Here is a 23377-nt window from a genome sequence, read left to right on the forward strand (position 1 = left end):
TCAGATGTGTGCATGTCTAACCTGACAATGTCTTGAAGAATAACAATGTACATTAAATGTCTTCTACCTCGGAAACTATTCTTATAAGGGTGGTTTGTTGCTTCAAATAGCCGTCATATCGCTCTTTCTTGCCCATTCCTCCTGGGACATACTGTATCAGGCGCATATCACTTGGCTCTCTGTATATTCTGTTCCAGGCAGCCCCCGAACAGAAGTTACTATCCCAGTTCTTCTATGAGTCATTGCTGTGAAAACGGAACATGACTAGCGATTCCTCACCACACAGTCCACATTCAAAATAAATTTATATTAAAAAATATATTTCTTTGAAGTGCATCTACTACACAAAAACGCCAAGAAAACCATGTCTGAGTGTGGGTGAGAAATTGCAGTTTTCTCTTCTTCGACCAATTTTGCATTAGAAGTTTTTGAACCTCCCACTGTTAAGAAAATTCGTATTATCTCACGAAAAAGCTAGTACCAGTGCGTTATACAACAATTTTGCAATGCCGTGTTCGAAAACTTAGTCTCCATTTTCAGATTACGATTATATATCATTTTAAATTTATTTCAACGTTATGTTTCTGTAAGTGATATTGTTTATTTATGATCTTCTAATTAGTCTCCATTGTGTATACTCCTTCCTCAATTCCATGTCTGCAGTGAGAAATAAGAGACTCTTTCAGTTAATGATGGAAACAAAGTCTGTGCCGGATCCGCTCTATTTTGAGATTACGTTCTTGAAAAAGTAACTGCAAAGTCTAAAATAAACTAGATGGTAAAGAAATATAAATAACGAATAACAGTAATGTGAAGGTAAAAGAAAAGTTTTTAAACTTTTAACCAGAGCGAGAGTTTTCTCAACAGGTGGATGAATTTAGCAGTCGCGGAAGATGATGAAAGAAAATATAAGGAAACTATAGTAGCAAGAGTTGTAGAAGGCAAAACAAGGGGAAGACAAATACGGAACGATTAGAAGCTTCTGACATGTGGTTACAGAGAACCGCTGAAAATCAGAGTAAGGGATGACTGCCTCCTGCAACAAATTAAGTATCAAAATAGCATCAAACAGAGCATTATGAATCGAGGAGATAAAAAGATTGGTCACATATTACACGACGAGTCGTGTAATATAGGATGCAGAAGCTACGCTAAATAAGAAGAATAATGAGTAAGCTACATGCTCGACGAACTGCCCAAAACAAGCCTCAAAATGCTGAAGGAAAATAAATAATTTTGTAATTTCAGATAGTGTTTCCTGTTGTCAAGTTTAGAATAGCATCAGGAAACTAGAAAGGTAGCATTATCGATTAAAGGGTGTTGGTCTGCTGACTGTGTAATGACGCCTGTTGATTCTTAACAAATTAAACAACAGCGACCCGGCACTGTTAATAATGAAATTTATTAAAAACGAATAGTGCCAGTGTCAATTTCGAACCGACACATTCATCATCAAACGGCTCTTCGGGTGTACCCTTTTTTTATTTAAATTATGCAGCAAGCCCTCTGTCGGCCATTTTTAGCTGTACTGAAACTTTCCTGGCGAATTGGTGCACTATACAAAAAAATCTGACATTATAAATAAACAATTTTACTTTAATCAGACGTAGTTAAGAGCTGAATCATTGCAAGTCAGTAAGAAGTGGGTTCGTTTTGAGTTATTTACATGAAAAATCCTGCGTCTCTGTAATGCCCTGGAAGAGCTTCATATTCCGCAAAGTTGCAGTCGTCTGATGATCGACGTATCTGTTGGAAATGGATAACTGCACTATCTGTTTCTAAAAAATAGTTTTGTAACAGCGTCTGGTTGCTGTTTTTTCCTTTATTTAACTGTTAACCTGTATTTAACCAGACGGCAGTTACGGAGTCGAAGGAGATGGATGGGATACAGTTGATCAGACGAGAACAAGAAATGTTTGTAGCCTACTCAGCTACAGGAAACTCAGGAGAATTTTGTAAGAGAGATTAAAGTTGAGCGAAGCAACAAAAAGCTGGAGGTTTCCGGAAAACAATGGAATTCTGTCAGAGTCGGCAAAGAACTTGAAGGAGCAGCCGAATGAGAAATATAGCGTCTTGAAAAGAGGATATAAGTTGAAAATCATCAAAATTAAAACACGTATGAGGTCAAATTAAATCTGGTGATCCAGAGAAAATTATGTTAGGCAATGAGACACCAGAAGTGGTAGATGCGTTTTTCAATCTGGACATCAAAATAAACGTTGAGGAGACTGCCATAATCGAACATAAATTTAAACCTTAGGAAGTCTGAAGTGTAGCCTAGTGCGGAACAGAAACGTGGACAGTAAACAGATCAAATTAGAAGAGAGAAAAACTTTTTGAAATGTGGTGCTACAGAAAAAAATGCTGGATATTAGATAGACAGACAGGACAATTAATTAGGAAGCATTGTATGGAAAACTTGATTAAGAGGAGGGATCAGTTAATACGAGAAATCCTGAGCAATCAAGGGGGGGTCAGTTTGGTTGTGGAAGGGAACGTAGAGAATAGAAATTGTTCATTGATTTTTTCACTAGCCCCCAAGGCAGCTTTCGAGTTGCGTAAGGCACCATCACAATTACATATCTGTCATCAAAAACAAAGTGGGAAGCGCATCATTAGATTGGAACTTGTGAGCGGACCTTCTGAAGAAGGACACTACGAGCCGGAAACCGGTTAAATAATTAAATTTCTTTTATGCAATTCGTTTCTGACTGTTTAGATATATATACGTAATGCAATAAAGGTTGTATTGCACAGTATGCAATTGGACAGCTTTATAATTACTGTAGGTTAAAACTGATCGCAGTATCTATATAAAGTTGTTCCGTATACGCGCGTAAAATTAATAGCAATGGAAGCTGTTTCCTTATAATTAAATTTATGCATAATAAGAGTAGCAGACATTTATTTATAATTAAATTGCTAGATCACTGCCATCGCTATTTACAAATTGTTCAACATATGGAAAGCATTTTGTTTCGGCCAGGATTCTATAATCTTTCTGAACTTAACTTAATTATCTCACTTGGAAATTTGCTAAAAAGAGATATTCCTACGTGCAGAAAGTTTCTGAATTTTTGTAAGTCTAGTCCAGTGAATATTCAAAGCGTTCCTGCTCCTAGTTCTACAAGATGAACGTTCGATCTTTTCTCATGTTTATCCCTACAGTTCTTAGTGTGCATAAAGGTGTGAAATATGTATAAACTTGGGACAGTCATTATTTCAATATCAATGAAACACATTATGCATGGAGTATTCGCTCTTAGACAATACATGCACCTAATACCTTTTTCAACAAAATGAAGACTCTTCTGGCTCCAGCAGAGTTACTCCACGTCATTGTTCCATAGTTTGTTTGTGTGGGAAGAGGTGTAGCAGGCAAGGAGTAACAGCTTTGCACTAACATAGTTCTTTAATTTCCTTATTGCTACAACACACAAGATAGCTTGCTGCGTAAATTACCTGTATGTGTGTGCTCCTGTCCAATTTGGTGTCGAGACGGATACCCAGTAATCTGACAATCTTTGCCATGGCACTCATTATCTTTTAGGGAGAATACTATACTCTCGGTTTCGCTACTGTATAATTTTAATTAATTTAGCTTAAATCAGCAAGATGCTTTGTCTGTTGTTGATGTTGTGGTCTTCAGTCTTGAGACTGGTTTGATGCAGCTCTCCATGTTAATCTATCCTGTGCAAGCTGCTTCATCTCCCAGTACGTATTGCAGCCTACATCCTTCTGAATCTGCTTAGTGTATTCATCTCTTGGCCTCCCTCTACGATTTTTACGCTCCACGCTGCCCTCCAGTATTAAATTGGTGATCCCTTGATGCCTCAGAACATGTCCTGCCAACCGTTGCCTTCTTCTAGTCAAGTTGTGCCACAAACTCCTCTTCTCCCCAATTCTATTCAATACCTCCTCATTAGTTATGTGACCTACCCATGTAATCTTCAGCATTCTTCCGTAGCACCACATTTCGAAAGCTTCTATTCTCTTCTTGTCTAAACTATTTATCGTCCATGTTTCACTTCCATACATGGCTACACTCCACACAAATACTTCAGAAACGACTTCCTGACACTTAAATCTATACTGGATGTTAACAAATTTCTCTTCCTCAGAAATGCTTTCCTTGCCATTGCCAGTCTACATTTTATATCCTCTGTACTTCGACCATCATCAGTTATTTTGCTCCCCTTATTTTGCTTCACTTCTTTAAGTGTCTTATTTCCTAATCTAATTCCCTCAGCATCACCGGACTTAATTCGACTGGGCTAGGTATATCATTAATAGTGAACAAAAATGGTCCTAACACCGATCCCTGAGGTAGTCCTCTAATGACAATCCAGAAACCTTGAGAGATCCAGGCTTCGCTATAGTAAGTAGGTCGAAATGATTTTAGGTTTCAGTAGTTGTCGAGAGACAGAGAGGCTTGGGTACTTTAGAGCAGCGAGGAGAGCTTTATCCAATCAGCCTTCAGAATGGAGACCAAAACAATAACAACAACAACAGCGACCAGTACTCTTATAAGCATTTTGGATGAGCACATGTGGATCGACAGGTAGGACAGAGAGGTGCCGGCGGCGCGGTACTCACCGCGGATGGCCCTGGTGAAGGTGGGCGGCGCGGGCGTCGGCTGCAGGTGGTCGGTGACTCGCAGCTCGGCGCTGGTGGAGGCCCAGCCGGCCTCGTTGGACGCCTCGCACGAGTAGGTTCCCGTGTCCTCTGGCGCGGCGCTGAAGATCTCGAGCGTGGCGAGCCCCGAGTGGTCGCAGGCGGTGCGGTAGCGGCGGCGCTCGCCCGCCGGCAGCTCTCGGCCGTCCTTGAGCCAGCGGAAGGCGGGCGCCGGCGAGCCCAGCGCGCAGCACACCAGCCGCAGCCGCGAGCCCGCCGCCGCAGAGCGCTCGCGCAGCCGCGTCACGAACTGCGGCTTGCTCGCCGAGCTGCTCAGCTGCCGGGCACACGCGGCGCGCGTCAGCACGGGGTGTCGACAAAAAAGTTTCATTTATCCACGATTATGGGCGTGGGCGGAGGCGGCCAGTCACTGACTCCTAGGCGCCGGTGTTACAGGCAACCACTTCGACATCCCTGAGGGAAGTGGCGCTGCACTGGCGTCTGCTGGCCACCCACGTGAGATCTAAGGTGGTGTCGAAAGGGTTATCTGTCACGTCGGCGCCTCTCGGTGACAGTGTGTTTCTGTACAGGAACATTTTGAAAGAGCCCAATGGAGATAGGCAGGAGGCACCGAGAGCTTTGACGAACTATAGGTGTTAGAGCGATCCTTTGTGGTCTTTTTCAGCAGGTGTCAATGTCGCAAGCCGCCCCTCCATCCCCCCTCCGTGATGACCCCACAGGAAGACTGCAAAAGCATAACAACCCTTTCATGCTTCTGGTCACGTTCAGATTTCGTCAGATGATTTTCAGTAGGCCTTGGTGGTTCCAACGTGTGCACTACAGCAAAAATTATGGTCACGCTACACTCCAGAGGGAGCCGATCACGGTCAACGGGGTTGCATACCCAACATGTCCTCAGAGTAGAGTTCAGTTATGGAGGAAGTGTATACAGTGTCAAACGTTATCAAGAAGATCGCACTGCTGCTCATCACATAGCCAACTGTTGTCTTAGACCATGAAAAGTGTGAAACTCAGCGCCCTAAAGCAAAGGGTGGTATTATTGATAACCTTCATGCCACCCTCTGAGACATTCTTTTGTCGATTCTGAGCAGTGGTGTGTCTGAAATGTTTCCTTCTGCCACTCATAAGAAAACCGCGTGATTTGCGCGCTGAGTGTCGCTGTTCTGACCTCCATGTGTAACACTATCGATCTTTTTAGAATCGAGAGACTTCGCACTAATGAAGCAAAGAATGAGATTTCTACAGCATATAGTGTATAAGAGTGTCTGCAGAAGATAATATTCCTTGACTGGGTGAAGTTAATGTTTATATGTAACTAACAAAATATTTATAATGTTATGTAAGTATCTTTTATTTAACTATGTGTAATTGCTTGTAAAGTGAAGTCATCACCAGCTCAGGGCTAAAGTTAAATATAGGTGAAAACCAGTAGGGATCTATCGACGTTCTTGAAGGTTGCAAAAGGTGGATATTTTTTGGTGCTAACGGAAGCAGGTAGGAGAGGGGAGAATCGGAGTAAGACACTGTGGAGGGAGGGGACGAAAGCTGATGCACGCTGTACTACGCAGTGATGTTTAAACAAAGGCAAAAGTTTTACTGCTTAATAGACGTTAGTGAAGGGCAAGTGCTAATGTACATGTCTACAATGCTTTAGAGGAGGCATAAAATTACGTCTGCAACGAGTGTTGGCTCCTGGATGGAAAAGGCATCCATTACTTAGACCGACGCATATCCCCAGGAAAGCCAAACACATAATTGTGCTGGTGTAAGTCGCATAATTCGACACCACGAAGACGAGTAATAATGTCCGTCGCTGCAAAACGGTACGTGCCTTCAAAGCACCTAAAGCTCCAGCAGTGACAATACTGAAATTAACCGTCCGTAGTTCTGTATAAGAGCTGTGTTGACAATTTTTGTGTGTTTTATTCAATAATCATTTAATTGTTTTTTTAACGCAAAACTACTCATTTAACTTAAAGTGTTCCAAGTAGGGATCCTTTCCTATACTAAAGAGAAAGAAATCGAGAATCCATTCGTGTTTTCTTTCAAAGTAAATTTAAATTATCACTCAAGTGCAGCAATTAAAGTAAATGTGGAGAATTGTAGATTGCATTGAATGTACGTAAAGTAAATAACAATTCTACCTAAAGTGTCAACTCGGTTATTGGGACCTTCTGTCCAAGAAATTAAGTAAAGCAACTGTTTCAATAAAGCTGAGAAAAACCAAGTATAAAAACTTTTGCAATCATTTCGATACTTACAAAAGTATCGTAAAATATTTCTTGTGTATAATACATGGTTTCAGAGGCAGTGTTGCTGATCTTACGTTCAGAAAAGTAAGTAGGCATTATTGTCGTTCCGGCGTTGTTTCCATTGACCAAAACTTTCTAAATGTGTGCGTGTGACCCATTCTGAAAGCAGTCATTATTCGGCTTTCTACGTGCATTAGCCTGTTCCTTCATTGATAGAACTTATTAAAAGAGAAAAGGTTTTAATAAGAACGAAAATATAGTAAAGAACAAATTTGGTGAATTTATTGAATAACGTTAATCGATTCGTCATTTTGGCTGGCGACCGTGTTTTTCAGTAATATTATCACTCGCAAGAAGTAGTTTCACGAAATAGAAAAGCTCCAACCAAGACTATACGATAACTTAACATTTGACTATGCTTTATCCATTACGCGGCATCTGAGGTCATTAGCGTTTGTTAAAGACGTAGTTGTGTATACGTACTTCAATTACCGACGCTAGAATAACATCTGAAGCACTCAAGGTAATTGCAAGAGTAGAAACCGTGAGTGTTGTAAGCGGCCTTTAGACAGGACTAGAGCAATTACTACGCCTACGTACAACCGCTGTACATGTCGTAAGGTGGCGGAACAGCACTTACATCGTCATACTACCGTCATACATGGCAGAGGCGTCGACAGAAGGGTGAAATGGGGTAAGAGGGGCTGTGATGTTCTTTTCATCGTGTGACACGTCCACAGCGGCGCCGGCACAATTTTGGTGACATTTGGTGCCTGCGTGACATCATTAACCCACCTCACTCCTCTCGTGAACTTCTCAGCTCTCGATGATTTTATTTTTCTCCTACTGTCGACACGTTGCTGTCTGAAGCATCGCCGAGTCCGACGGTGACGTCGCAGGGCACCAGCATTTTCCACCATTATAGAAAAATGCTTGACACACATCTGGGCGAAATTTCACATTTATGCGTCGCAATAGCGGAAAAAATCACGCCGTTTTGAAGAAGTGACCCATTAATTGTTTTCCGCAGTGTACGAGTATATTTCATCATTCAGGGATGATAAAATGGACGCACAACGCGGTACAGTAGTGTCACTTGGGTTGCCTGCTCAGAAGGCGTTACTTGGCGAGACTACGTATAGCTGAAGCCGTAGTTGCGGAAATAGAACGTAGCTCGGTATATTCCCCTCTTACCAAATCCAGACACAATGCTCTAACTCACGCCTATCATCCTATTTTTCTCCCTCCCCTTCCCCTAGCTCGATGACGTTTTAGTCGCTACCTGCAATTCCACAGCGCCGTATAGTCATATTCATCACTCCGTCTCCACCTTGACCAAGATCATTTTCACGCACCACCAGTATCATCGTTAACTACAGAATCATTCACATTATCATCAGGGATAATATTTTTACTGTAATAAAAATCCTCTCTTAAGTTTTAAAAATCATCAGCACCGTCCACCAAAATTATTTATTGTCACCTGTTTTTGAATATTTTAAAACCTCTTTACAAGTTTTGTAGCTTTTGGCTGAAGAGCGGCTTTATCCGCAGCTAGCACGCCCTTTCGTGAGAAACTGAAATAATAATAAAGAAAAAAAAATCGCCAAGAACTGTCAGCTGGGGAGTCAGTTGGTGTGTCTACTTCCAGATCCGACGGCCAGCTTTCCAGTCACGACGGCCGCTGTTGTGACTGACAATTCGCAATTTTTCACAACACAACTATTATTGATGTAAGTTCACAAGGTTGATGACTGAACAACAAACGAAGGGTAACAATAACGATGCCAGTAAAAGTCTCATAATTGAGGCAAACGAAAGTTCACTTCTAAATTTCCACAAAGGTTCGTTGTAACACACACACACACTAGTACGAGTCCAATTCAGAGACGAAGACGTAAGCTTCAGCGGTCGAAGTACACGAGGTCGGCATCCGGAGTGAACTGAACTTCGGGCCTGGTTCTAGCCCCTAAATAGCTGTCTCCAGCCAGTCAGGTTTTCGCGTAGTGATACTTCCTGCAGGCCGTGGCTCGAGCCTGCAGGAAGTAGTGCTCGGAATGTCTGTTTCCATTATCATGTATGTAAATAGCCGGTGTTTACTATGGTGGTTTTGGTACGCCTTAGACATAGACAACCTCATCCTCTGCGATGTAATATGGGTTGCCGGTCCTCAGGGGCGGCTACCTTGGCTCCGGTATAACAGCCGCCAGCACACAGCAGCCTGCAAGCTGTCTTCGACGGCTGCCGCTCCTCCAATAGCTCATCATTTGGCGACTGGACTTTGAGTAACTTTTCAGCAGCGTCTACCAACAAGCTTATATCAGCGATTATTGTGATCCTTCTCAAATATTGTACTTGATGTCGTATGTCTTACAGACGCGAGTTAAGTTCAAAATGGTTCAAATGGCTCTGAGCACTATGGGACTCAACTGCTGTGGTCATCAGTCCCCTAGAACTTAGAACTACTTAAACCTAACTAACCTAAGGACATCACACACATCCATGCCCGAGGCAGGATTCGAACCTGCGACCGTAGCAGTCACACGGTTCCGGACTGCGCGCCTAGAACCGCGAGACCACCGCGGCCGGCTGCGAGTTAAGTGTTGAACACAACTGTATCCGTAGTAATTGGTGTGAACTTTGACTCTGAAGAGTGGCTCAATTGTTGTGTTAGTAGTAGATATTGTAGAGGCGATATAGTCGCTTTAAAGCGTGTTCAGCGCTACAGCACGCTGAGGCCTAGAAAACCTCGTTGCTACAGTGTACCCTACAACTGGTCACAATACAGTAACGATAAGTATCTGACATATACTGGTCCGAACTCTTATAGCCAAAATTATGAAGGCGATAGACGATCCTAAACTAAATGTTTTGAGAAAAGCAACCAATGGTCGTAAATGAATATTCTGGAAGGGCGAGTTCTTGAATGAACATTGAATTCCCGTTTTGCCAGTGCTAGTCTGCTTTTGATGCCTCCTTGCTGCGTACGTCGTTGGTTATTTTGCTGCCTGGGTAGCAGAATTCCTTAACTTCATCTACTTCGTGACCATCAATCCTGATGTTAAGCTCCAGACAAGTTATGCCTGTAATTATTCTTTCAGTGATAAAGAAAGGGCCTATAACCTGGCCATAAAGTAACTCACATCGCACGTTCACTTTTGGTCAATCACGGACATTTTAGTACACATCGTTGTTGTCCTGAGCCAGATATAAGGCAACTGCGACTGTTTACACAATCATTTGTGTGGAATGTTTCTTGTTTTGAAAACAGAAACTGTTTAAGAAAATTTGCAGTGTCGTCTGTTTCATTTAGCGTTAAACTGCCGAAGTTCTACTCATAGGGCGATGGGTCGGTTTTATCTCATGTCTGATATGCATTTTGTAGGCAAGCAGCCGTAACCCTTTACGCATATCATTGGAGAGTCACCCTGTGTGTGTGCGAGTGTGTGTGTGTGTGTGTGTGTGTGTGTGTGTGTGTGTGTGTGTGTGTCTTCTTGTAAAATACACTATTGCCCATCAAAATTGCTACAAAACGAAGAAATGCAGATGATAAACGGGTATACATTGGACAAATATTTTATACTAGAACTGACATGTGATTACATTTTCACGCAATTTAGGTGCATAGATCCCGAGAAATCAGTACTCAGAACAACCACCTCTGGCCGTAATAACGGCCTTGATACGCCTGGGCATTGAGTCGAACAGAGCTTGGATGGCGTGTACAGGTACAGCTGCCCATGCAGCTTCAACACGATACCACAGTTCATCAAGAGTAGTGACTGGCGTGTTGTGACGTGCCAGTTGCTCGGCCACCATGTTTTCAGTTGGTGAGAGATCTGGAGAATGTGCTGGCCAGGGCAGCACTCTAACATTTTCTGTATCCAGAAAGGCCCGTACAGGACCTACAACATGGGGTCGTGCATTATCCTGCTGAAATGCAGGGTTTCGCAGGGATCGAATGAAGGGTAGAGCCACACATCTGAAATGTAACGTCCACTGTACAAAGTGCCGTCAGTGCGAATAAGAGGTGACCGAGACGTGTAACCAATGGCACCCGAAACCATCACGCCGAGTGACACGCCAGTATGGCGATGACGAATACATGCTTCCAATGTGCGTTCACCGCGATGTCGCGAAACACGGATGCGACCATCATGATGCTGTAAACAGAACCTGGATTCATCTGAAAAAATGACGTTTTGCCATTCGTGCACCCAGGTTCGTCGTTGAGTACACCAGCGCAGGCACTCCTGTCTCTGAAGCAGCGTCAAGGGTAACCGCAGCCACGGTCTCCGAGCTGACAGTCCATGCTGCTGCAAACGTCGTCGAACTGTTTGTGCAGATGGTTGTTGTCTTGCAAACGTCCCCATCTGTTGACTCAGGGATCGAGACGTGGCTGCACGATCCGTTACAGCCGTGCGGATAAGATGCCTGTCATCTCAACTGCTAGTGATACGAGGCCGCTGGGATCCAGCAGGGCGTTCCGTATTACCCTCCTGAACCCACCGATTCCATATTCTGCTAACAGTCATTGGACCTCGACCAACGCGAGCTGCAATGTCGAGATACGCTAAACCGCAATCGCGATGGGCTACAACACGAACTTTGTCAAAGTCGGAAACGTGATGGTACGCATTTCTCCTCCTTACACGAGGCATCACAACAACATTTCACCAGGCAACGCCAGTCAACTGCTGTTTGTGTATGAGAAATCGGTTGGAAACTTTCCTCATGTCAGCACGTTGTAGGTGTCGCCACCGGCGCCAACCTTGTGTGAATGCTGTGAAGAGCTGATCATTTGCATATCACAGCATATTCTTCCTGCCGGTTAAATTTCACGCCTGTAGCACATCATCTTCGTGGTGTAGCAATTTTAATGGCCAGTAGTGTATAACGCACGAGACACAGAGCAAGGCGATGAGTGTGAGCTGGAAGTCACTTACCATGTCGAGCCTGGGGCGGCGACCGCTGCTGGAGGTGATGGTGGCGCTGCTGTCGGAGGACCTGGACCGATCTTCGGTTCTCCAGGGACGCCGGCGCTGCCAGCGTGAGGACGGCTCCTCCAGGGAGATGTCAGAGTCTTCCGGGAGCAGGGTTGCGCCGGGCCCGCTAAGCGTGTCCGAATCCTCGACTTCTTCAGAACGGGCCCTGTCCGCCGCAACCTCTCTCCTCCTAGAGGAGACGTCGGATTCGTCGGCAACACCCTCTTTTCTCGCCAACACCCTGTCGCTCATTTTTTCGGTTGAGTACGACTTGCTGTCTGCCACTGAGTCCTCTCCCTTTGTGATACCAGTGTCGCTCACTGGCTCTTCTTCATCTTTCCTCTCCACCTTACCTTTAACTGATCTTCTTTTTCTTACCTTACCTTCATTTTCAGTTTCACTTGTGTCCTTCCTTTCCTTACCACTTACTTCCTTTACCTCTTTAACTTCCCTCTCTGACAGTTTTGCTACCTGTTCTTTGATCTCAGACTTCTTTTCAGTTGCTTTATCATCAACTAATTTTTCGCTACTTTCTCTTTCCCGTTTCTTCGTTCTTTCTTCACCATCAACCTTTCCACTTTCCTCCCCGGTACCTTTAGACACGAAAGTTTCGTCCACTTTACTTTCTCGTTTCGCATCCTCTTTTTTCTTTTTCGTTTCTTCTACTCCCGGTTCACGTTCGCCTGGTTTTCCTTCAGATTCTCCACTATCTTTTTTCGCCTCTAATTTAGCTGTTTTCTGACTGTCTGCTATTTCCTTTGATTCAGACACCTCTTTCTTTTTGCTACCGCGTTTCTTAACCTGTGGGACCTTTTCCTTCTCTTCAGTCTCTCTTTGCTCGCTACTTTTCTTTTCTTCTTGTTTCCTTTCTGCAGGCTTCTGTTTACTGCCCTCTTCTTCCTTTCCCATATCTTTTTGGACGACGTCTTGCTTTTGCTTAATACTCTTCTTTTCCGTTGTTCCATCTATAGCATCTTGTTTTTGCTCTGCGGCCTGTTTCGATTTTGAAATTGTAATTGAATCTTCATGCTTGTCAGGTTCGGTTGTTTGCTCTTTCTTCTCTTCTTCTTTTTCCTTCTTTAGGTCATTTTCCTTCTCCTTTGACTTCACCTTAGAATCCTTGCCTTTGAGTTTGTCAGTTTCTTCTTTTTTCAACTTCTGCGCCTCATCTTCTACTTCTTTCTTTTCCTTGAGCTTTACATCTGCATGTTCTCCCATTACTTCTCCATCTTTTGTAATTACTGCCTTATGGTCTTCTAATTTATCTTCAGTCTTTTCTTTTTCTTTCTTCACTACTGTTTCTGACAGGGACTCTTTTCTCTTCTTTGATTTTGCTTCGTCTTTTTTAGTGCCCTTCCGATTACCAACTTCGTCAATTTCTTTTTCATCTTGTTTCTGTTTGCCATCGTCCTTCAGTTTCTCTGCTGCTTGTTTCGGTATCTCTGTTTGACTTGATTGCACTTCTTCTATTGTTGCTTTACCTGGAACTTCTTTCTTCAAGTCTTGTTCTTGTTTTTTACTTTCTGAGACTTCCTTACGATAAACTTTTTCACCTCCCTGTTCGTCGGTTTTCTTTGCTTGTTCATCACGATATTTCGATTGCACCTGTTCGGTTTCCTCCTTTTTCTGCTGCTCAACGCTTATGTCCGGAGTTGCAACTTCTGTATGTCTCTTCTCTTCTACTTTAGCATCTTTCTGTGTTTTTCCATCTTTAATATCTTCTTTCTTTTTCGCAATTACTTCTGCATCTTCTGCTCTCTTAAGCGTTTCACTTTTTGTATCTTGTATCTCTTTCTGGTCTTTTACTTTCTTGTCTATTTTACTTTCCTTGAGATTTTCTTCTTCCTTTGCTTTACTTTTCTCTTCTTCTTTTTTCTTTTTTGGTGATAGCTTCTTAAGTCTTGGACTTTCCTTCCTCTTGAGTTCTTCTGCTGTAGCTTCCTGGTCCTTTTCTGATTTCACATCACTTTTCTTCTTGTCTTCCTCTTTCTTCTTTTCTGCGCTATCACCAACAGATTTTGTTACTTCTTTTGATTTCTGGTCTAATTCAGTTCTACTTATAAGATCAGATTCTTCCGTGGTTTTCTGTTCTACCTCTTCTTTAGATATACTCTTCTCTTCCTCTTTTTTCTTCTTTGGTGATAACTTCTTAAGTTTTGGACTTTCCTTCCTCTTGAGTTCTTCTGTTGAAGCTTCCTGGTCCTTTTCTGATTTCACATCGCTTTTCTTCTTCTCTTCTTCTTTCTGCTTTTCTGCGCTATCATCAAGAGATTTAATTATTTCCTTCGATTTCTCATCAACCTCCCCTCTGTTTATCACGTCAGCTTCTTCTGTAGTTTTCCGTTCTTCCTCATCTTTAGAGATACTTTTCTCTCCTTCTTTTTTCTTTTTTGGTGACAACTTCTTATGTCTTGGACTTTCCTTCCTCTTGATTTCTTCTGTTGCGTCTTCCTGAGCCTTTTCAGGTTTCAGATCACTTTTCTTCTTGTCTTCTTCTTTTTGCTTTTCTGCAATATCGTCAAGAGATTTTGTTACCTCTGATATCTGGTTTAACTCTGCTTTATTCTTAAGATCAGAATCTTCTGCAGTTTTCTGTTTTTCCTCATCTTTAGGCACGCTCTTATCTTCTTCTTTTTTCTTCTTAGGTGAGAGTTTCTTCAGCCTTGGAGTGTCCTTTCTGAGTTCCTCTGCTTTAGCCTCCTCATTTCTTTCAGATGTTGGCTCACTTTTTTTAGTATCTTCCTCTTTCTTATATTCTTCAATATCAGCTAACGGCTTTCCACGTTCATCTTTCAATTTTTGCTCGAATCTTCGTTTATCTTTATCATCTGATTCCTCAACGGTTTTTTTCGGTGTTTCAACTTTAGTTTTACTTTCTTCTTGTTGTTTCTTCTTAGGCGACAGTTTCTTAAGCATTGGGGCTTCCTTCTTCTCAAGGTCTTCTGTTTTAGCATCAGATTTCTCAGACTTTGATGCGCTTTTCTTTTGTTCTTCCTCTTTTCTCATTTCCTCGTCGTCTAATGGTTTTATCTGTTCTTCTTTCGCTTTATCCTCTAAAGCTTCTTTATTTGCAGGAGCTGGCTCCTCCGCTGTTTTCATTTCTCCGCCGACTTCAGTTTTTAATTCTTCTGTTTTCTTCTTAGGTGACGGTTTCTTACCCTTTGGACTAGACTTCCTCTTGAGCTCTTCCTTTCCAGTATCATCAGACGTTTCAGAATTTTTTCTTTTTTCTGTAATATCATCCAATGGTTTCTTTTCTTCCTTTCCTCTTAGTTGCACTTCCGCCTTTATATCAATTTCTTTTGCTTTATTTTCATCCATTCTTTCGGTAGATTTCTCCGGTGTTTCCAAATCCCCTTTTTGTTTATTCTTGTCATCAACTTCTTTTACAGGCAATGTCTCTGACTGAAATTCGACTTTGTCCTGTCTTCTATCTGTGTCTTTCACATGCTCGGACACTTCGCGATCATCAATTGTTCCCTTAGTAGTAGTCTGTTGTATTGCTTTTTCTTTAGTTTTGTCACCTTTCAGTTCTACTTCCACATCTGTTGTATCCTTCGCTTCTGTCACTTGTTCTCTAGGCTTAATTTCTTGTTCTGTTCTTCCTGCAGCCATACCTTCGTCAGCTTTTTTTGCCTCAACTTCAGTTTTATCTCCCTTTGTTTTCTTTTCTTTATTCTTCAGATCTTGTTCTTGTATTTTCTTTCCTTCTTTCTCCGATTGCAATTTTTCTATTTCAGTTTCAGTCTCTATTTCAGTTTTTGTTTTGATCTTAGATTTCAGCACTGTTTCGTCTTTCGTTTCGTCAATTTTACTTTTATCTTCTTCTGTTTCCTTTCCTGCTTTTTCCGCGACAACTTTTGGCTTTTCTTCTTGCTTAGCTGCATCATCCTTCAGCAGTGCCTTCTCAGATTCGTTGTCAACTTTTTCTGCAGTCAGCTCTTTACGTCTTACTTCCTCAGTAAGCTGTTCTTTTCTAATTTCTTCCTGTGTTGAGGACTCAGTGGCTGATAGACCTCGTTCGTCCTCCGCCTTCTGCTTAATGTCCACCTGCTCTTCGCCCCCAACTCTCCCCGTTTCAGTCTGCTGGCTTTCGGCGCCTTCCCGCTGCCCCTCCGGCGGCTCTGCGAGGGCGACGCGGTGCTCGGTGACCGTGGCCCGCGGCCGCTGCTCCGTCATCTCCTGCGCGCGCGCCTCCAGCTCCGCCCCCGCGCCGCTGACGTCGGCCAGCGACGCCGCGGCGGACAGCGGCCTCTGCTGCAGCGCGACGGCCGCCTCGCGGCGCGCCGCCCCCACCGCCGCCACGGCCGCCACCGCCGCCTCCGGGAGCGCCGCCGCGGGCGCGGCCGCCGCCTCCTGCGCGGGCACCTCCTCCGCCTCCACGACGGCCACCCGCTGCACGGCGGCCACGGCAAGGCGCGGCTCCGCCCCCGACACGGCCGCCGTCGCCGAATCCGTGCGGTCCGACAGCGTGTCCAAGTCGCCTTCCAGCGTCACCTGCCGACACAGCGTAGGGCGGCGTTAGCTGAAAGCCCCCGTCTCCATTTGCTGCTCCAGTTTGTAAATCTCCGCTGTAGAAATCAACGTGGCTTTTGCAGAATATTTTGTGAAACCCACATCTCCGTTTCCGACACGAATCTCAGATACATCTGCATTATTGAATGGTTCAAATTGTCACTTGGTCCACTCGTTTCTGTGAGCAACAAAATTTTTTTTCTGACATGTCGAGACGGAGAAGTGGTACCAGTTATTTGCCAGAATTAAACAGCATATCAACCCCAAAGAGGTGAACAAGATGAAACGCAAAGCAAGCATGGCACTGGTGAGAGAGACGATTAGAGATATGCGCCATAGGTTACATGATGTAGCCAAGGACCTGTTAAACCTTCATCTGTGCATGGCACCCTCCTTAATATGGGAAGATTGGACCTGGGTAGAACTTGCCTCCTGGTCGCTAGCGGAGTATGCCAGAAGGAATGCCTCATCTTGCCAGTCTGCAAAGTTTGATCGCATGAGTAAGGAAGCTCAACAGATGGAAGAGACTCGGACTGTGACATATCTAAGTGGCGCACTGTTTGATGACCCGACCATAAGGGTACTTAGCATTGGTCTCAACTTGCAGACGACCCCTATAAATGTGCCTATCTCAGGTTTCATCAGCGCAGTAGAGCAAGCTGCAGCCACACTTCCATCTAATGTGGCAGAGGAAATCCGCCGAGAGACTTGCACGGCTGTCACCAACGCCATGCCTCCAAAATCGAACATCGCAACTGAGGAGAGGCTTGCACTCAAGAACTTCCGTGAAGACAACAGTACTGTAGCGCTGCCAACAGATAAAGGGAACTCTACAGTCATTTTGCGACAGGTGGATTATGATGAGAATGTACGCCAACGGCTTCAGTCCGGAACCGCGCTGCTGCTACAGTCGCAAGTTCGAATCCTGCCTCGGGCATGGATGTGTGTGATGTCCTTAGGTTAGTTAGGTTTAATTAGTTCTAAGTTCTAGGCGACTGATGACCTCAGAAGTTAAGTCGCATAGTGCTTAGAGCCATTTGAACCATTTGTACGCCAACTTCTGAGGGACCCTGCGTACAGAACTTTGGAGTGTACCCTACTGACAAGGCGAACAAGAAGACCAGGGCTCTCCTGAAGCAAACAGGGATGCCTGATAAGATCATCAGACAACTATGGACAAAAGCTCCAGAGCCACCTAAAATACGCAAGGAGGGCGCGCCTTACGCCCAATTGTCAGTAAAATTGGGGCACCTACGTACGCAATAGCGAATCACATAAAAAATCTGCTGTTCCATATGTGGGGAAATGTGTTCACCACATCTGAAGCTCAAATGACTTCCTGCAACGCCTGAAGCAACTACACATCACGTATTCAGATATCGTGGTTAGTTTTGATGCGGTATCGCTGTTCACTAGGGTCCCACTGAAAGACTTACGAGAAATGATTGTGGACAAATTTGACGATGCTCTGTTGGACCTGTTCAGGTACACAGTGGCATCCACATATTTGCTGTACGGGAACCATTATTACTAGCAAACTGGAAGTGTGGCTATGGGCAGCCCACTGTCCCCTGTGGTTGCCAACATGTTAATGGAGAGTTCTGAGGAGAGGGCATACGAGACAGCCAGATATAAACCCACAAGCTTCTTCAGATATGTGGATGAAATCTTCGTGGTCAGGCCTCATGTGAAGGACAGGCTCGATGAGTTTCTTGAACATATTAACCCATATATCAAGTTCACCCTGGAACTGGAGAAAGTTGGCCAGCTGCCGTTCTGGATGTACTAGTCGAAAGAAAAGCATATGATCAACTGGCCACAATTTGTATTGAAAACCCATACACACTGATTTACTTCTGCAGGGCAGCAGCTGTCACTACCCTGTACAGAAGAACAGGGTGTTTAAAACATTGGTCCAAAGAGCACGTGCCCTGTCAGACCGAGAGAGTCTAATGACAGAAGCAGAGTATCTTAAAACTGTATTCTGCAAAAATGGAAACACGACCAAACAAATTGAGACGGCACTCCAACCAACCACTGCACCACAGGTTCCAGAAGCAGAGCAAGATGAAGCAAAGAAGGTGGTGTATCTCCCTTTATGCTGCTTCATTACTGCCAGAATCAGTAACATCCTCCGTAAACATAATATCAAGTGTATTTTCTGTCCATCCAACAAGGTCTGGGGACTGGCGGGAGTGTTAAAGACGACCTAGGGTTATGAAAACCAGGGATTTCCAATATACCTTGTGAATGTGGCATGTCCTACATTGGCCACACGACAAGAACAGTAGATATTAGGTGCAAAGAACATCAGAGATACACCCGATTAAGACAGGTGACGAAGTCAGCTACTGCTGAACACTGACTAGAACTAGATCATGCCGTCAATTATGAGGAAGCCGAGATTCTAGCACAGACCCCAGACAGTGTTATAAGGGAATGGATTGAGATAAAAGTAACTCATCTCATGAACAGCGACATGGAGTATTAGCCAAGTAGAGCCAGGGATCCTGCTCTGGAATTGTTAAGGAGCAACGGGGACAGCTGCAGCACTCCACGAATGAAAGAACTGAAGGCGTGGATATGGAAAACGATCACCAGACAGAGTGCCAGGCGCAGCCGACAGAAGAGGGAACGTCCACGAGCGGGTCCGACGAGCGCGGACCGCAGAGGGAACATCCAGAACAACATCGCACCGGAAACTGAACGGCAACGCTCCAGCAGATCTCAGTGAGAGGGAGTTGACCGCAGGGCGAACACCTGGTACCTCAGACAGAATCCCAATCGCACCAAACCGAAGATGGAACACGCGGGAATGAGTCTGGTGGGCACGGACCACAGAAGGAACGTCCAGAACCGCAATGGACGAAAAAGGGAAAGGCGACGTTCCAGAAGATCGCCACGAGTGGTCGCTGACTGCAGAGGGAACGCCTGCAAACGTGGGTGGAAGGCCACAGACGTAAATACTGGTCCAGGTCGACTAGAGGAGCAGTCTCAGGTCGCACCTGACGAAGGTCACGGGCTACGTTACCGAAATACCGTGCAAATTCGACTCTGATATCCGGAAGAGCATCCGACGACGCAGGAAAACAAAATTTTAGTTTTAAGTGTTTTATGTGATTGCTAGCTGAGTACTCGGTGTTTCCCAGTTGTGTATTTGTTCAAATCATCTATTAGTTCATCTCCTCCTTCGCCCTCTCTTTCTCCACCTCCTACACCACTGTCTCTGTCTACCTCCTCCATCCCCCATCTCCTCCAGCCTCTACCTCTGTCCATTAACTCTTCTCTCTGTTCATTCTCCTCCTCCCCATATCTGCGCCTATTTCCCCCTTACCGCTTACTGCCTGTCCATCTTCTCCTCTCCACTTCGCCCTCCACCTTATGACATTCACCGAAATAGGAGGCTGCTGGTTCTCACCCCCCCACAGTATTTCGTTTCAGGTTGTGGATAATATGTGGAGCAAATTTGGTTGAAAACGTTCCTGGAAGTTATGATGAGCTTTTTACCCATGGCATTATCCGTGTACGCACGTGTAAATATATTTCAAACGATTTTAACATATTCTACATTATTAGCAGACACATTTCACACGAATGTCTAGCAAATTTCGCTGTGCAGCTCCATTTTCACACAGCTCAGTGTTTATGAAATAGTGTCTCCTCAACTATGAGATGCACAATGATATAATTTTGGAGTAACATCCAGCGATATATTTGGCTATTTTCTGCCAAATGTTTTTTCAGTAGAGTAATACAGAAGTAAAAAGTTAAAACGCATTAGTATTGTACAATGATACATTTGTCTAAGTACATTCAGCGGCATATGTGGATAATGTCTGCGAAATGTCTTACGAATGAGTTTGTAGTAAAGAAGTAATAAACGAAAACGTCTTACATGATGTGGCACTGTTTCACGCGATTGTATTTGAGTCGTATCTCCTGAACTGTGCTTCGTAAAATGATATGCTTGCGTCGGTACATTCGGCGACATACGTGTACGTGTATACTGTCTCCAAAATGTGTCGCGAATACAGTTAGTAGTAAAGAAGTAATAAACTGTAGCGTCATGATTCATGCGGCAGTTTTAGTGAACGAACAAAGAAAACATAATCAAAATATCCACGGGTGTGCTGCCGGTCTATAGTGTCCAACGGGCACAATATTTCGGCAATCATACATGTCGCCATCATCAGGTGAACTGACGGACTGAGCTCCTGTGAACGTGCCGGCACGGAGATCCGTACGCTATGGCTGCTCAGAGGGAACTGGGTTCGGTCGCGGCGGCGGCCGATTTAAATACCCTCCGCCCGCGGCGCGCTCCCTCCGCCGTCCGCGCCCCGCGCCACGGTCGCGCGGTGGAACAGATTGCGACGGCGTCTGAGATGACGTCGGTGTGATGGCTCTGTCCGCCGTGGTCGTCACAACTATACGTTTGCTCGATTTACTCTTGATTAACCCGATCACTGGTTCCCAAGCCTTGCTAAGATTTATGAGGTCGTCATTGGTGCGAATTTCAATGGCCCATTTTTTCGAAATACAGTTCTCAGATGTTCCAATTCCTGGGGTAGACTCTCTGCGTCAGAGATAGTGCGCGCCCTATGTACTAGAGTTTTAAGTACCCCATTCCTCTGTGAAGGGTGGTGGCAGCTGTCTGCGTGCAAATACAGATCAGTGTGCGTAGTCTTCCGACCTAGGGTCATGGGGTGTATCGGTCATGGGTACTCAGAGTGGCAGATTCAACGTGCTCTCCGCCCAACCACTGCAGCACAACCTGTTGAGATGGATGAAGTCACGAGGGAGGAGGTAGGCACTGCATTTATTCCATACACAGGCGCACTCTCGGGGAAAATCGCCCGCATTCTGAAGAAACACCGGGTCGGAACTGTGTTTTGTCCTCCAAATAAAACTCGTGCACTGGTGGGGAGCGCCAAAGATGACCTCGGTTTGAGGAAGGCCGGCGTGTACCAGATTCCGTGTCAATGTGGCAAGTCGTATATTGGTCAGACGATGCGTACCGTCGAGGATCGATGCCGTGAACACCAGAGGCACACTCGACTGATGTATCCGAGCAAGTCGGCGGTCGCTGAACATTGTTTGTCGGAAAATCACGCCATGGAGTATGACCGCACGAGGATTCTGGTACAGACGTCGAGATACTGGGGCAGCGTTGTTAGAGAGGCCATCGAAATTCGCACCAATGACGACCTCATAAACCGTGACTGTGGCTATAATCTTAGCAAGGCTTGGGAACCAGCGATCGGGTTAATCAAGAGTAAATCGAGCAAACGTATAGTTGTGACGACCACGGCGGACAGAGCCATCACACCGACGTCATCTCAGACGCCGTCGCAATCTGTTCCACCGCGCGACCGTGGCGCGGGGCGCGGACGGCGGAGGGAGCGCGCCGCGGGCGGAGGGTATTTAAATCGGCCGCCGCCGCGACCGAACCCAGTTCCCTCTGAGCAGCCATAGCGTACGGATCTCCGTGCCGGCACGTTCACAGGAGCTCAGTCCGTCAGTTCACCTGATGATGGCGACATGTATGATCGCCGAAATATTGTGCCCGTTGGACACTATAGACCGGCAGCACACCCGTGGATATTTTGATTATCAAATACGCCGGGAGAAACTCAAGAATCACAAAGAAAACATAGTAAGCCATAAAATTTTCTCCCTTTTTTTGGGGGGGTGGGGTCGTTGACGAGTGAAAGTTTCGTAAAGGTTTGAAACCATATGTTAAGTTTGTTGCAAGAGTCTAAGTGCACTCCTTCACAAATACTCAATCTCTAAAGCATTGGTATTCACGCATCGTGTGCTACACTGCTTTTTCACCCCCACCCCTTTGATAGGTAGATGGTTCTTATCCACAGAGTGATGATTTACAGGTAGTAAGTGATCTGAGAACCGAGTTTTGTTGAGATTGGTCCAGTGGTTTAGGAGGAGATTTGGAACGTACATATATACATACATACATTCATACGTACGTGCATCAATTTTTATAATACTTATGGATTATTGCCTGAACTAAAAAATTTAAAATGCTCGCATTAGAAGCCGGTTAAAAGGCATAATCTTACGTGACGAGCGCCAACCGAGCTATGGACGTCAGCTTCCGACCGCTGTAGGGGCCAGCATCAGCTCGGTTACCGAGTGGTAGATTGCTCCCCAAAGAACTCAGGTACTCCATTAAGAACTGTACGCAACGAGTTTAAGGCTAGCTAAGGAGTGGACCTCGCAAACAAGACCTGAGACTTGAGCTTGTCAAAAATTATTAAGAGTATACAGCTCAGAAAAAGGGATTAACTAAATAGTATTGGTTAAAAACAGTCTTTGTTGCTATTTTAGTTTTTTTTTATTTTTCAGTTACGCGTTTCGCCTTATTTTGGCATCTTCAGGTTGATCTTAATTTGGTATTTCTTAAAACTATCCTTTAGACAGTGTAGCCAAAGGGCATCGTCGAATACATCAGACCAACATCGCCTACGTTAAACGCAGTAAAAACTTTCCTAGATGGACGCGAGTGACTCCAAGATCTGCATAACGCGTTCCCGTACACAGGAACCCCATCTTATTTTGTTACTCGCTCCAGAGTAGCTGCGCCACACCTGACCAGAGGCATCACATCTACTGCTGTCACCCCGACTCTCAGAAGTCACACGCTGTCTTTTAAAATGTACCTCTGAAGTGATCTCAGCCCTGCTGTGACATACCTCAGACTGAGGCACACAAGTGACATATATATACTGCGTGCAAAAGTTTCCAATAAGAATAGAGCAGGTTCATAGATAGGAAAAGACGGCTTGACCTTTACAATCGCTGAAATCGCCAGTTCAATCAGCAGTCAGTACAAACGGAGTGCCAGAAACATGACCTGCAATTCTGAGTAATGGAACTTACGCAACAAAAATGAAATCTAATCGGACTGGGAATCGTCTGATAACCGGCCGGAGTGGCCGAGCGGTTCTAGGTGCTACAGTCTGGAACCGCGCG

The 23377-nt window shown here is 44.7% G+C and overlaps 1 protein-coding gene across 1 annotated transcript in view; it reads right to left on the reverse strand.

The window, feature by feature from the left end:
* LOC124795573 overlaps positions 1-23377 on the reverse strand; it is a gene marked incomplete at its 3' end in the record, with an annotated part of 358941 nt that overhangs the window by 33294 nt on the left and 302270 nt on the right. The window contains exons 26-27 of the mRNA XM_047259645.1: positions 11834-16060; positions 4597-4951 (exon numbers count right to left, since the gene is read on the reverse strand). Coding sequence (XP_047115601.1) covers positions 4597-4951; positions 11834-16060 — 4582 coding nt within the window. The remainder of the gene's footprint in view (positions 1-4596; positions 4952-11833; positions 16061-23377) is intronic.

The sequence above is a fragment of the Schistocerca piceifrons genome, chromosome 4, assembly GCF_021461385.2.
Source record: "Schistocerca piceifrons isolate TAMUIC-IGC-003096 chromosome 4, iqSchPice1.1, whole genome shotgun sequence".
Classification (NCBI taxonomy): domain Eukaryota; kingdom Metazoa; phylum Arthropoda; class Insecta; order Orthoptera; family Acrididae; genus Schistocerca; species Schistocerca piceifrons.